General features: G+C 48.8%; 1 protein-coding gene across 2 annotated transcripts in view; it reads left to right on the top strand.

The window, feature by feature from the left end:
- The window catches only part of SAMD10 (sterile alpha motif domain containing 10), a 57851-nt gene that overhangs the window by 34325 nt on the left and 11363 nt on the right, over positions 1-12163 (top strand). The window contains exons 4-5 of one of the 2 annotated variants that reach the window (XM_075118678.1): positions 7927-8010; positions 9083-10720. In XM_075118678.1, the coding sequence (XP_074974779.1) occupies positions 7927-8010; positions 9083-9240 (242 nt within the window). In that variant the 3' untranslated portion in view covers positions 9241-10720. Of the gene's footprint in view, positions 1-7926; positions 8011-9082; positions 10721-12163 lie in introns of those variants that run through there. The other variant, XM_048820105.2, reaches the window with a different exon arrangement.

Genomic DNA, 12163 nt, shown 5'->3' with positions numbered 1-12163 from the left:
CTGGCCTCTGTGACATGATTAGTACCAGCAGCACTCCTTTACCATCACATCTGGCCCCCTCCTTGGACACCCCACCCTGGTAAGGCAGGCATTGCTTCTGCAACAGTTGGCTGATATATCACATTTCACAAACTAGCAGGCAGGTAAGAAACTGTGAAACAAACCCTGGAATTTTCATCTGCGGGGTCTCTCTCTGGTATGTCTCAGACTTTCCATTCTTTTGTAACTTTCGGTGAATAGGGCAAACCTATGCACCCAGAAAGCAGTCAGAAGTGTCATCAGTCCTAAGTATCTGGGCCCAGGGCTTCTCCACCCACATTTGCTGTACACCCTCAAATTTCTCAGGCCAGAAACAAAAACCAAACAAGGCTCGTCTTATCTGCCCATTGTCTTATCTAGAGCTGGGCAAACTATTTGCAGTGAAAAATTTATCCTATGAATCTAGCTGTTTTTTCGGTTAACAAAGGAATAGGCTTTGCTTTTTTGTATGGATTTTCCCATTATTTGATATTACTCAGCAGGTGATTTTGTAAACATTTCAGGTTACGCAGAGCAAGAACCAATAGTTGGAAGCAGAAGGTAGATAAAATTAAAACTGGAAACAAAATGAAAAATGTTAATAGCAAGGGTAATTGACTTCTGAAATGGCTTACCAAGGGCTGTGGTAAGTTCTCTGTCTTTTGAAGTATTTAAATCAGAATTGGATGCCTTTCTAAACAAGATGCTCTAGTTTAAGCACAAGTTATTAAACTAGATGGGTGAAATATTGTGGTCTGTGTTATGCAAGAGGGCAGACTGGATGACTGTACTATAATAGCCTCTTCTAGTCTTCAAACATATGAATCAGTCAGAAACAATTACTTTGAGTATTCACATAGCAATATCTGTGTGATTAGTCACTTAAGTCACATGGTATTCTTGCTGCATCCTGATTGGATGACTCATGAGCAGGTATCCTAGTTTTTGGTGATTGAAAAACAAAACAAAATTCTCTGATGAAAAAAACCATAAAAATCCACATTTTTCTGCGATTAAAATGAAAAGTTGAACTTTAGTTTCCCTAGCCACAATATATAGAGCTATCAGTTAAACACAATATTTTATTGATATATTTACAATTTTTAAGCCGACAGGGCCGGGCCCTGCCCATTCTCCTGATTATCTGAATTTTTGATTATCCGGTCTGGCTCCTGTTCCAATTAGATGAGATAATCGGGGTTCCACTGTTTATGTTTTTATTTGTTCACAAAATATAAAAACTAAAGATTCTCTGTAAAAATGCAAATTCCACATTTTTCCATGGCAGATGGTTTTCTAGGATCCCTGCTCATGCGTAGCTTTCAAGCTGGTTGCGTGAACTCTCCTGATCCAAATGCTACGGAAAGTACTCCTTCATAGGCATATCCACAATTACTCTTTCCATGAACATCCTTGGGAATGAAATAGGCTTGCACACATCATCCCACAAAGGGCTAAAATAAGGTGTGAGTACCTTCAAAGGAAATTTGTGGGATTTATACCTAGATATCGCTTATGCCTCATTCACCCAGCTCTGGCCCTGTCTCTGTGCAAAGCAAACGGACTTGCACTTGAGCCCTGTTGACTCAATGCAATCAGAGTTTGCTAAGAGGCTATTTTTTCTTTTAAACAGCCCAGCACAAAATACTCAGAACGTCTGCAGCTTAAAAATAGACTGGACCAGCCTGTTGACTCTGTAGTGATGCAGAGGGCACCTGTATAGATGACATCCAGAAAAGCAGCACACTTCAGAAGTGTCACGCGGGGGGAGATGCAGGCGGGAGGGACTTACAACTGTCTCAGAGTGCCCCGTGTGATGGACAGGGGTGGCTGTGGGCATCTCAAAAGAAAGACTTGTCCTTTTAATTTTTGACTGTTTAAAATCCAAAACAATTCCACAGAAATGCTACAGAAAGGAGAATCAAGGAGCCTGTAATCTTTGCCCCTGTGGGAGTGTGGGGTTTATGTTTGCTCATAGTTTAACAGTTCAGTACAGCTAACAACACATGGGAAATGAAAGGCCGCCAACTTGAGTGAAAGCTGCATTTCCAAAGTTAATGTGTTGTGGTAAGCAGAGTAGGAGAACCCAGTGCTGCACCCACTGATTAACACATCCAACAGTGCGGGCTGCTAGTTGGCAGGGAGCTGGCACGGACATGATCCCCTGAGTGTCACTAAAGAGGAGAATGTGATGCATTGAAAACTGTGTTAAAATTATAAACAATCACTCTAAATTCTGAGGGGGCTTCTTGGTCTTGCTTGCAGGCTAGGGGGCTCTGTAGGGAAGCGTGTGATCTGGATCTTCACTCTTCAGAGTCAGTCTGCAAAGAGCCAGGCTAAAGCAAGATGGGTTGAGTTGTGCCTTGCCATAGGGAGCAGCCTGCTTTGTCTCTTTCTGCTTTTGGTTCTTAGAATATCATAGAATATCAGGGTTGGAAGGGACCTCAGGAGGTCATCTAGTCCAATCCTCTGCTCAAAGCAGGACCAATCCCATAAGAACATAAGAATGGCCTTACTGGGTCAGACCAAAGGTCCATCCAGCCCAGTATCCTGTCTGCTGACAGTGGCCAATGCCAGGTGCCCCAGAGGGAGTGAACCTAACAGGTAATGATCAAGTGATCTCTCTCCTGCCATCCTTCTCCACTCTCTGACAAACAGAGGCTAGGGACACCATTCCTTACCCATCCTGACTAATAGCCATTAATGGACTTAACCTCCATGAATCCCCATCTAAATTATCCCAGCCAGGGCTTTGTCAAGCCTGATCTTAAAAACCTCTAAGGAAGGAGATTCCACCACCTCCCTAGGTAACCCATTCCAGTGCTTCACCACCCTCCTAGTGAAAAAGTTTTTCCTAATATCCACCCTAAACATCCCCCACTGCAACTTGAGACCATTACTTTTGTGTGTTAGGTTCTGAATAAAGTAGTGTTCCAGCAAGAGTATATTATGTTTTTTATCTAATTTCTCTCTGTGTATGTTATGAACATAACAGAGACCATTTAAGTGTCACTGGAAGGGAGCTGGAGATTCTCATGTGTAAGGAATTGGAAAAATTAAACCAGGTTTTGATGTTTTAGCCCAATATGGTGCCTACACCGCAGAGGTGCACCCTGCAAGCCATCACAGCACTGCAGCTGGCAATATCAAGGGTATCACAGAGGTGCAGCTAGCAGCTGAGAATGTGTGCAAATACCCAACACCCATCTGCCACTCCTGCACTCTCCCCAGAGCAGAAAGATCACTGCAGACTATAGCATTGCAACAGCTGGGCAAATACTGCAATTTTAATTTCCGCTTGTTAAAATGTTTAAATGAATTTGCTTTGGCTGCATGTGCCCCTTTTGTGTCTGCTCCCCGTGGATAGTCTAGCAAATGAGTTTACTGGCAGGAATGTTTGGGAATTTCAGCAAATGTTGTTGATTATTCAGAGATCATGAGTTTCAGACTCCTATTTACACCAGAAACTTGACCTTTCATTTATCCAGTCAGGGACCAGAAACATACCATGTGACCTGTGCCCAATCAAAACCACTCGATCACTAGTACTCTCTGTTAACTGCTCAGGGGGCGCTAGAGACAAAGAATTATTAGTGGAAATTCAGTGACTAATTCTGATTAACAAATAAGCTTGGGAAAATCACAATCTGTTTGTGGACAATTTGCAATGAGAAAAAGATGTGGAATTAATTATTTGTTATGAATTATTTGCCCAGTCCTAGTAACGACTGTGATCACTTACAGAGCTAGTGTTTTGCACTCACTGAAGTCAATGATAAAGCTCCCATTGACTCACTCTGGTTTCTCTTCAGATCGTATAAATCTTTAGAGGTGCAGTATCAGGGCCTGTGAACATGGAGGTCTAGCAGTGTGGTGTGTTTGAAGTCCCCATTACTCCATACCTACTAGCCATCGGTCAGAAAGGGGACTAACCCAGTGATGGGTCCGGTAGGAGTGAGGCACATTAATGTCCCCAAAATCCCAGCCAATTTTCAGTTTTACATCTATGTGCCATAGAATCCACCTTTTCCCCCCTGCGGCTGGGGGAAAATCCATTCCTCACAATGCAATGAAGCCATGAAAAGTGGACTGCTCTGTATGCTCATAGTCATTCTATGAATGTTCACCAAACCTCTTGCAATGTGCAGCAAGGAGCAATCCTGTGTTGGCCAGCAGATGGATTAGACGATCCGACAGCTCCTTTACAACCTCTAATTTCTGTGACGCTCTGCAGGGCTGTTAAAGAGGAACGCCAGTCAAAGGGCCTGATTCTCTTCTCACACTGGTGTAAATCAGGAATAGCTCCATTGCAGCCCAATGGAAAGTGCTCAGATACTATGGTGATGGGCAGCAATATAAAACCTTCAGATAAGTTCCATGAGAGGAAAATTGGGCCCTGACCCTACCCTACTGAACAGGTGAGCTCCCTCCAAAAAGACATGGAAGATCTCCAAGCCCTGCATCTTCCCTGAGGCCTTCAGCATGTGAACAGTCAGATCTGTCTGTGCTTCTGCGTCTCTTTGCGTCAGTCACGGCACTGCTGCCCTGCGCAAGGCCAAGCGGAGGATGAAGGGTCTCGTGGAGGGAAAGGGCTTGGAAGCTGTAAGCTCTTTGGGGATATTGTCCATGCAATTTTAATCAAAACGTAGTATTTTTATGTTAATTTGTTAATTCTGTTCTATTCTTGGCTAACCCCAGCTCAAGTACATTGGCCGGCCTGCCTGGCAGGAAATGGACTGAGGCTTGGGACTTGGGATTTTGACAGGAACTCATGTGTGTGTGTGGGTGGGGAGAGGGCTGCAGGGGTTGATTAGGATCAAGAAGGGAAGCTGTGTGGGGCCGGGATGTGTGTCTCTAGTCGGAAGTACTGCAGGCCCCAGGCTCTTATTAATAATGCACAGAGCAGGATGGCTGGAGCTTCTTGCAGGTCCCAGGCTGATTTGCTTCAATTGCCTGGTTTACTTAGTCATATTAATATTAGCAGCTTCAACAGAATCTTTGTGGGGGGCTCGGCCCCCTCTCGGCCCCCCACAGCCACCTGCCGCTGTCTCAGGTCATCCTCGGGGGACGGCAGCCCCCCCAGAGCAGCCGATGACTGCCATGGCTTAGAGATCCAGTACAGGGCATTTTGGTCTCCGCAGTGGACTCCGTACCCCTGCAGCTCAGGACGGAAAATCTGAGCATGGAAGCTGGGTGCCACTGCTGAGTCACAGCGCCCAGGCATTCAAAGCCCAGAATGGGGAACCGGGCTCCAGCAAGGACTCGGGGTGCAGGGGGTGCTCAGTGACCATAGTAAGGGCTCTCCTGGGTCAGCTGGCTGAGAGCCCACATTCGTGGTGTCAGCTGAGATCTAGCAATGCTCCTCAGCACAGTGCAGGTAAAATGGCCAATGAGCTGTTGGGCCAGAGGGGCTCCCCAGCTGCATGCATGGCCGGTCTCCTCTGCAGGCAGGTCTCTCTCTCCCTGCCTGTATGGAAGAGATGGAGTGACCCTTCTGGAGCACTATAACCCCTCCCTTGCATGCCCCTCTTGAACCCCCGTCTGCCGGAGTTGGGGGATGGGAGCCAGGACTCCTGGGTTCTATTCCTGAGGCTGTCACCAGCTCGCTGTGTGGCTGTGAGCCAGTCCCATTAACTTCTCTGCACCCTTTTGTCCAGATGGGCACTGGAGGGGTGCGTGGTGCCACTTTGGGGTTTTAGGAGAGGTGTGCCCCATGCAGAGCATTGGTGGTGGGGTATGATCATGTTCGGTACTAAGCGAAAACCAGAAATTTCAACATACTGTACCAACAACTGCTCCAAATGTTGGGCCCAATCCTGCCCTCCGTGTGCAGCTCCATTAACTGCACGAGGCGCGTGCATGGCTGGCTGAGAACCCATCTTGCTCAGGGGTCTTACAGTGCTGCCAACCATTGCAGTTTTATCACAAGTATCATGATAGTTTGTGGGCAGGGATGGTGTCCCTAGCCTCAGTTTGCCAGAAGCTGGGAATGGGCAACAGGGGATGGATCACTTGATGATGACCTGTTCTGTTCATTCCCTCTGGGGCACCTGGCATTGGCCACTGTCAGAAGACAAGCTCCTGTGCTAAATGGACCTTTGGTCTGACCCACTATGGCCGTTCTTATGCATTTATTTAAGTCCCTGCTCCTAGAGGCAAGTGATGGTGTGAGAATTCCCCTGAGTTTCTAGCCTTCAGGGTTGCCTTGAAAATGTTGAAAAGATGACCGGAGTGTCCCCTAAAGGTTAAAAAAGCAGAAGGCAAATAGAAAGATCCCAAATTTATGATTTAAACAAAATCTCATGACTTTTAAGTTGATCTCATGATGTTAGAGGGGGACAGGTTCATGGGTGTTAATGTCTGAGTTTGGCAAGGCTGGTATTAGTCGTTCTGTTTCCATCCATCTGAAACTCTCCTCTCCCCTCCAACTCCATGGGAGAATCCAAGAGCTCAGCTCCCAAGCCCTGCAGATCACTCCATCTGCATGGGGGCCTGGTGCCATCCCACCTGCTCTGGGGACCCCTACGGGTTTTCCCCCGGCTCCCGGGTGGCCCTTCGTCACTGGAGCTGAGCCCCTGTGTCAGGCAGCCCAGGGAACCCCTCGGGGTTGGGTGCACAGACCAAGCTGTGCCGCTCAGGCCCAACTCTAGCATTCTGCTTTAGGGTGGGAGGGGGCAAGACCCTGCCCAAGTCTAATCCCCTAATTGCTAATGGCTGGACCATGGGTGCACGCGGCGCAGAGACTAGGGTGTTCCAGACTGCAGGGATCTTTTCTCCAGGTGGATCTGGCTCTCCCCAGCTCCCACCCTTTTATGCTCTTACCCACATTGTCCTCAAGGCCTGGCACATAACCACACGCTGTCCAAATAAGACAGGGTCCTTCCAGGGTATGTCTGCACCGCAGACATCTCTGGAACCAGCGCTTGTGGACTCAGTGTTTCCAAGCCCGTGCTTGAGCATCCTCACTGCATGGTAAACTTGGGCTTACAATTGCTGGACCTGCGGGTCACAGCCGTGCCAATGCATCCGTATGGCGCTACGCAGACCTCGGACTCAGGTCTTGGGCTTGTGCTGCATCCACACTGCAAAATGATTGGACCTGGACGTGAGTCACGATGGGACTCAAGCTCTGACCCACCCCCTGAGCAGGGTGGTAGGCTCCGGGTCCTAGGTTCTTGCTGACCCAAGTCGGACTCAGGGGGCCTGGGCCTGGCCCTGGGTCACAGCCCAGGTGTCGTGTGCAGTGTAGACATACGGTTCCTTCATGCTTCCCAGCCCCTCACTCTTCTGCAGAGGCCACTAAGCGCATCCCTCTCAGAAAGGGGTTCGGCAGAGCTCCCAGCCCCAGCACCCAGTGACTGGATGGTACGCTGGGCTTGCTCACCTCCCGGTGACGTGCAGTGCCCTGGGAACACCAGCCTGGCTAGCCAGCCATGAAGAAATGCTTCTAATTAGCTCTCCGGCAATCCTTGCACAGCACCTTCGTCTTCCACAATAACTATCCATTTCAAGCGTCCACAGTGGTTTCCCTAAGTTGTCTCCCCTAAATCTCCCTAGGATTCCATATCAGCAATAGGGCAGCTTAAGAGAGGACAGCAGAGCCCCCTGGGAGGCTAGCCACCTTCATTAATCGGCCTTGTCGCGCATGCCACCAAGAAGGGGGATTAGATCTGCACAGGGGGCTCTCCCAGGCACCCAGATCCTGTTACGCTCGCCAACAGCTTTGCTACATGCTTTTCTGGCGCGGGCCAGTTTGGTTCTTCCAACGTGGTGTTTTAATGAGGACACCGGTTTTGCAAGAGTCACTGAGTCCTGCAGGACTTTTGAAGGAAAGCTGTGTCCTTTGGTGTGATTGGCCAGCAAAAGGCTTTTACCCAAGTCTAACCGCATTTTCCTCTTCCTCATCAGTGTCTGGTCTATCAGGAGGAAGAGGCAGAAGTCAAGGAGTCAACGGCACTGGCAGCAAAGGGCCAAAACCCCAGTGCTTCTGCAGTAAGTTGTGCCAAGTGTGGCACCTCCCAGCCTGCTACGGTATTTCAAACTAGACAAGGGAACTAACTGCCCATCCCTGCACCCATGGAAGTCACTGGGGAGTTCTGCCATTGACTTCCAAGGGAGATGGGGCATATCCTAAAAGAATAAAAGTTACGGGGAGACCTCTTGGGCTTTCCTATTTGAATGCCATTTCCCACTCTGTAAGTGAATGGAGGAGGCCTCCTGCTGCAGTTTGAGTCCAACATCACAGGGACAAGAGAGGTTCACACTGAGAGAGCCAGATGTAGGGAGTGCATCTCTCATGTGACCTTTGTCCTGCCGCATGGCCCTACTCTTGCTGTCTCCTAAGCAATGCTGCACGTGATGTAATGGCAATCATGGTCTTGGCTGAATGTACTTAAGAGAATGTGATGAGAAGCAAGGTGTCTGCGAGTTTTCTCTCTTGCTTTGTGGTACCCAATCCTTTTCCTGGGCTTTGAATGTTGTGTGTAGGGTTTGTTAATTTGGTTTTGGTTTCAGCAGGGTGTTGGATTAAGAGTTGGACAATAGCTGGAATGCTTCTTTTTATACCTGACACAGAGATCAGGAATAAAAACTGGTTCTTACATTGAACAGCTTTGGTTTGGTTAATTGCTTTGCCAGATGGTGCTTCGATCTCAGAGGCCAAATTCTGCTCTCAGTTCCTCCAGGGTGACTCCAGTGATTTCTGTGTTACTCTGCTGTCACCAAGAGGCGTTTATCATCCTTCAGCTTGGAGTCGAAGGTCTGATGCTGCTCTGGAGGCAACTCAAGGCTCAGATCAAACACTGCTCTGCCAATGCGGGGAAATTTGGATGCTGGTCCAAACCAAAACACCACATCCAGGCTCCCCTCTTTCTCAAACGTTGGTTGGGTCCTGATCCCACCCCAGGGGCTCAGTTAATTTCTATTTGTGTTTGATCACCTGCAGCGGGTTGATTGGAAGAAAACCGCCAGCCTCCATTTGTAGAGAGTGGCTTTTCTGCTTAGTTGCTGGCAAAAACAATCTGCAATCTGAAATTCCTTCTCTGCTTACTTTTGACCTTTTCAGAAATGCAGCTGATATTGGCTCCTGCCACCTCTCTAGCACTCCCCAAGGCAACAAGGCTGACTGGGTTGTATTTATTTATTTATTTATTTATTGGTATTCAGCTTCACTCTGTGCAGCCTGAAGATCTCAGCAGGACTTCTCACAGCTGCGGAAACTGAGTTTATTAACAAGCTGCTGGGCAGACACCACCTGAACAGCCCACATGTTGCTCTGAAGTGCGTCAGGACCTAGCAGTCAGCAGCCAGCAACATGCCCTTAGTCATCCCAAGAGACGTCAGTATTTCCTCACCGTGATCCTCGTTTTACAGAGATGAAATTGAGGTGCCTTGGTTCATGCAGGGAGTCAGTTCCCTGTTGCCTCTCTTTCTTCCCACACTGTAATTTATAAAAACCCAATGAAGCTTTTAAACTGAAGATCAAAGCTAAATAAAAACCAAAGCACTGAAATTCTGTGGACAAATGCCCCGGCTCCATTCCCTGTCCACTGGCTTTTTCTCATTCTAAATTTAGCCTTCAGCCCCCCAGAAAGCCTCTGGCGGAGGGGGCAGTTCTTTCCTCAAAGCACAGGCTCAGAGAGAGTGGGTTTCTAAGCTGCTCCAAAACAGACCGTGGCCAAGCCAGCATCTGAAAGAGAGAAGCATAAAATTGCAGCTTCAGTGTGTGGATAAAGAGCTAACAAAACAAGCTAGAGCTCTGTGAAGTTAGAAAAACACCTCTGAGCTGGGTGCAATAAGCTGCAATGGAAGGTGCGGAGAGGAAGAGTGTGAAAACTTTTCAGCTAAAGGAGTGCAGGGTGGGTGGTGGCAGCCCAGGGAGAGTTCAGAATGCAATTCCTTCTTGAGAACAGAATGGTTTTCCAGACAGAGAGCGTGAGTGATGGAGTTCATGGGGGAGATAAGTGCATAAAAGATTTCAAGTACGTAAAAGGGTGTTACAAGGAGGAGGGAGAAGAATTGTTCTTCTTAACCTCTGAGGACAGGACAAGAAGCAATGGGCTTAAATTGCAGCAAGGGAGGTTTAGGTTGGACATTAGGAAAAACTTCCTAACTGTCAGAGTGGTTAAGCACTGGAATAACTTGCCTAGAGAGATTGTGGAATCTCCATCATTGGAGATTTTTAAGAGCAGGGTAGACAAACACCTGTAAGGGATGGTCTAGATCAGGGGCAGACAAACTTTTTGGCCTGAGGGCCACATTCAGGTTTCAGAAATTGTATGGAGGGCCGGTTAGGGGAGGCTGTGCCTCCCCAAACAGCCAAGCATGGCCTGGCCCCTGCCCCCTATCTCCTCCCCCCACTTCTCGCCCCGTGACGCCCCCGCCCCCCACAGACTATTGCCCCATCCAACCCCCCCTGTTCCCTGACGGCCCCACCGGGACCCCTACCCCATCCACACACCCTGTCCCCTGACTGCCCCCAATCAACCCCCCTGTTCCCCGCCCTCTGACTGATGACCCCTATCCACACTCCCACCCCCTGACCACCACCCCAAACTCCCCTGCCCTCTATTCAACGCTCCCTGCCCCCTTACCGCGCTGCCTGGAGCACTGGCGGCTGGCGGCACAGACAGGCCGGGCTGTGCAGCTGCACTGCCCAGGAGCTCGCTGCCCACAGCATTGCGCACGCTGGCGGTGCGGTGAGCTGCGGCTGCGGGGGAGGGGGAACAGCAGGGGAGGGGCGGGGGGCTAGCCTCCTGGGCCAGGAGCTCAGGGCCGGGCAGGAGGGTCCCGCAAGCCATAGTTTGCCCACCTCTGATCTAGATAATACTTGGTCCTGCTATGAGTGCAGGGGACTGGACGAGATGACCTCTCGAGGTCCCGTCCAGTCCTATGATTCTGTGATAACTGCCGTTCTTGGGCATGCAAGTAGATTTGCTGGACGATGGCCCACATTCTGGAAGAGAGGCCGCCGAGGTCAATGTCGGGTGCTGTGTCTGTGCATCTGTGCATGTTTGCATGCACACGCCTGGGCAGCAATCAGCAAAAGCAAAGCAAGCAGCTTCCTGGGCTCCTAATCTTTGGGAAAACCTGACCCCATGTGAAAGCTCCGCAACACACAGGTAGTCTTATTTCTGTGCCTGGTTGCCACGGTGATGGGCAACTTTATATCAATACCTAAAATAGATGGATTGATCAGATCTCCCTCTCCAGCAGCGGAAGCAGATATAAAAGGAAGCAACTTGCCAGCAGAGCACAAACACATACATACACAGAGCAAAGGAGTGGAAGCAGGAAACAATTCATGGGCTGAGTTTTCAATCCTGCTGGTATTTAAGGAACTTTGAACATTGTAAGGCTGACTGTATACACATGGGCACACAGGTATGTATCCTCACAGTCCAGGCACCCTGAACTCCACGCAGATCCATGTTTTCCCCATGGTATTTAGCAGAAAAGTTCCTTGGGAAAACAATCACATTCCCCAACTGCAAAGTGAATTAAATATACACGTTGAATAAAGAAACAGGCCTGCTCTGTCAGGGGTCCGAGTGATTTCTGATCCCTTCCACAGCATCTCACTCATTCATTTTGAACTCTCTTGCACCCACGTGTGCGCATGCACACCCATACCCAGCCAGCCTACTGTCATCTAGCCCCGCACCCCCGTCTGGGTATTGCAGACAGACACTGGGAGCCTGGATTTGTCTTAGACACAGTAAACTCAGACACTTCTACACAAGCACCATTTTCTAAGTCGCATCACTTGAGCAATGTGACCATTATCCTTGTTTGTTTGATGGCTAACGCTACGCTTAGTGCTGTATGAGACAAAAATAAAAAGGATGTCTGCCCAAAGAGGCTACGCCAGGAAATCCAGAGCGTAAGTGACTTCAGGTTCTTTTCTTTTTGTGACCGTTACTGTTATTATGAACATGCAACTGGTGGGCATGGCAGAAGAAATGAGTTATTAACAGGGACCTGAATAAGAAGAGGGTGGCGTTTTTGTGAACCAGGCCTGGGAGGTCATTCTCTACCTCGGGGACAACATGGAGAGGGGAATGGAAGAGGGAAGTCCAGGCTGGCATCGTTGGAAGAGCATGGTGGGAAGGCAAATTGAAAAAAACATACAACAGGAGGATAGCAT

The sequence above is a fragment of the Caretta caretta genome, chromosome 13 (assembly GCF_965140235.1).
Source record: "Caretta caretta isolate rCarCar2 chromosome 13, rCarCar1.hap1, whole genome shotgun sequence".
Taxonomy (NCBI): Eukaryota; Metazoa; Chordata; order Testudines; family Cheloniidae; genus Caretta; species Caretta caretta.
Note: the sequence above shows the minus strand (reverse complement) of the source record. Positions and strands in the feature narration are given on the sequence as shown.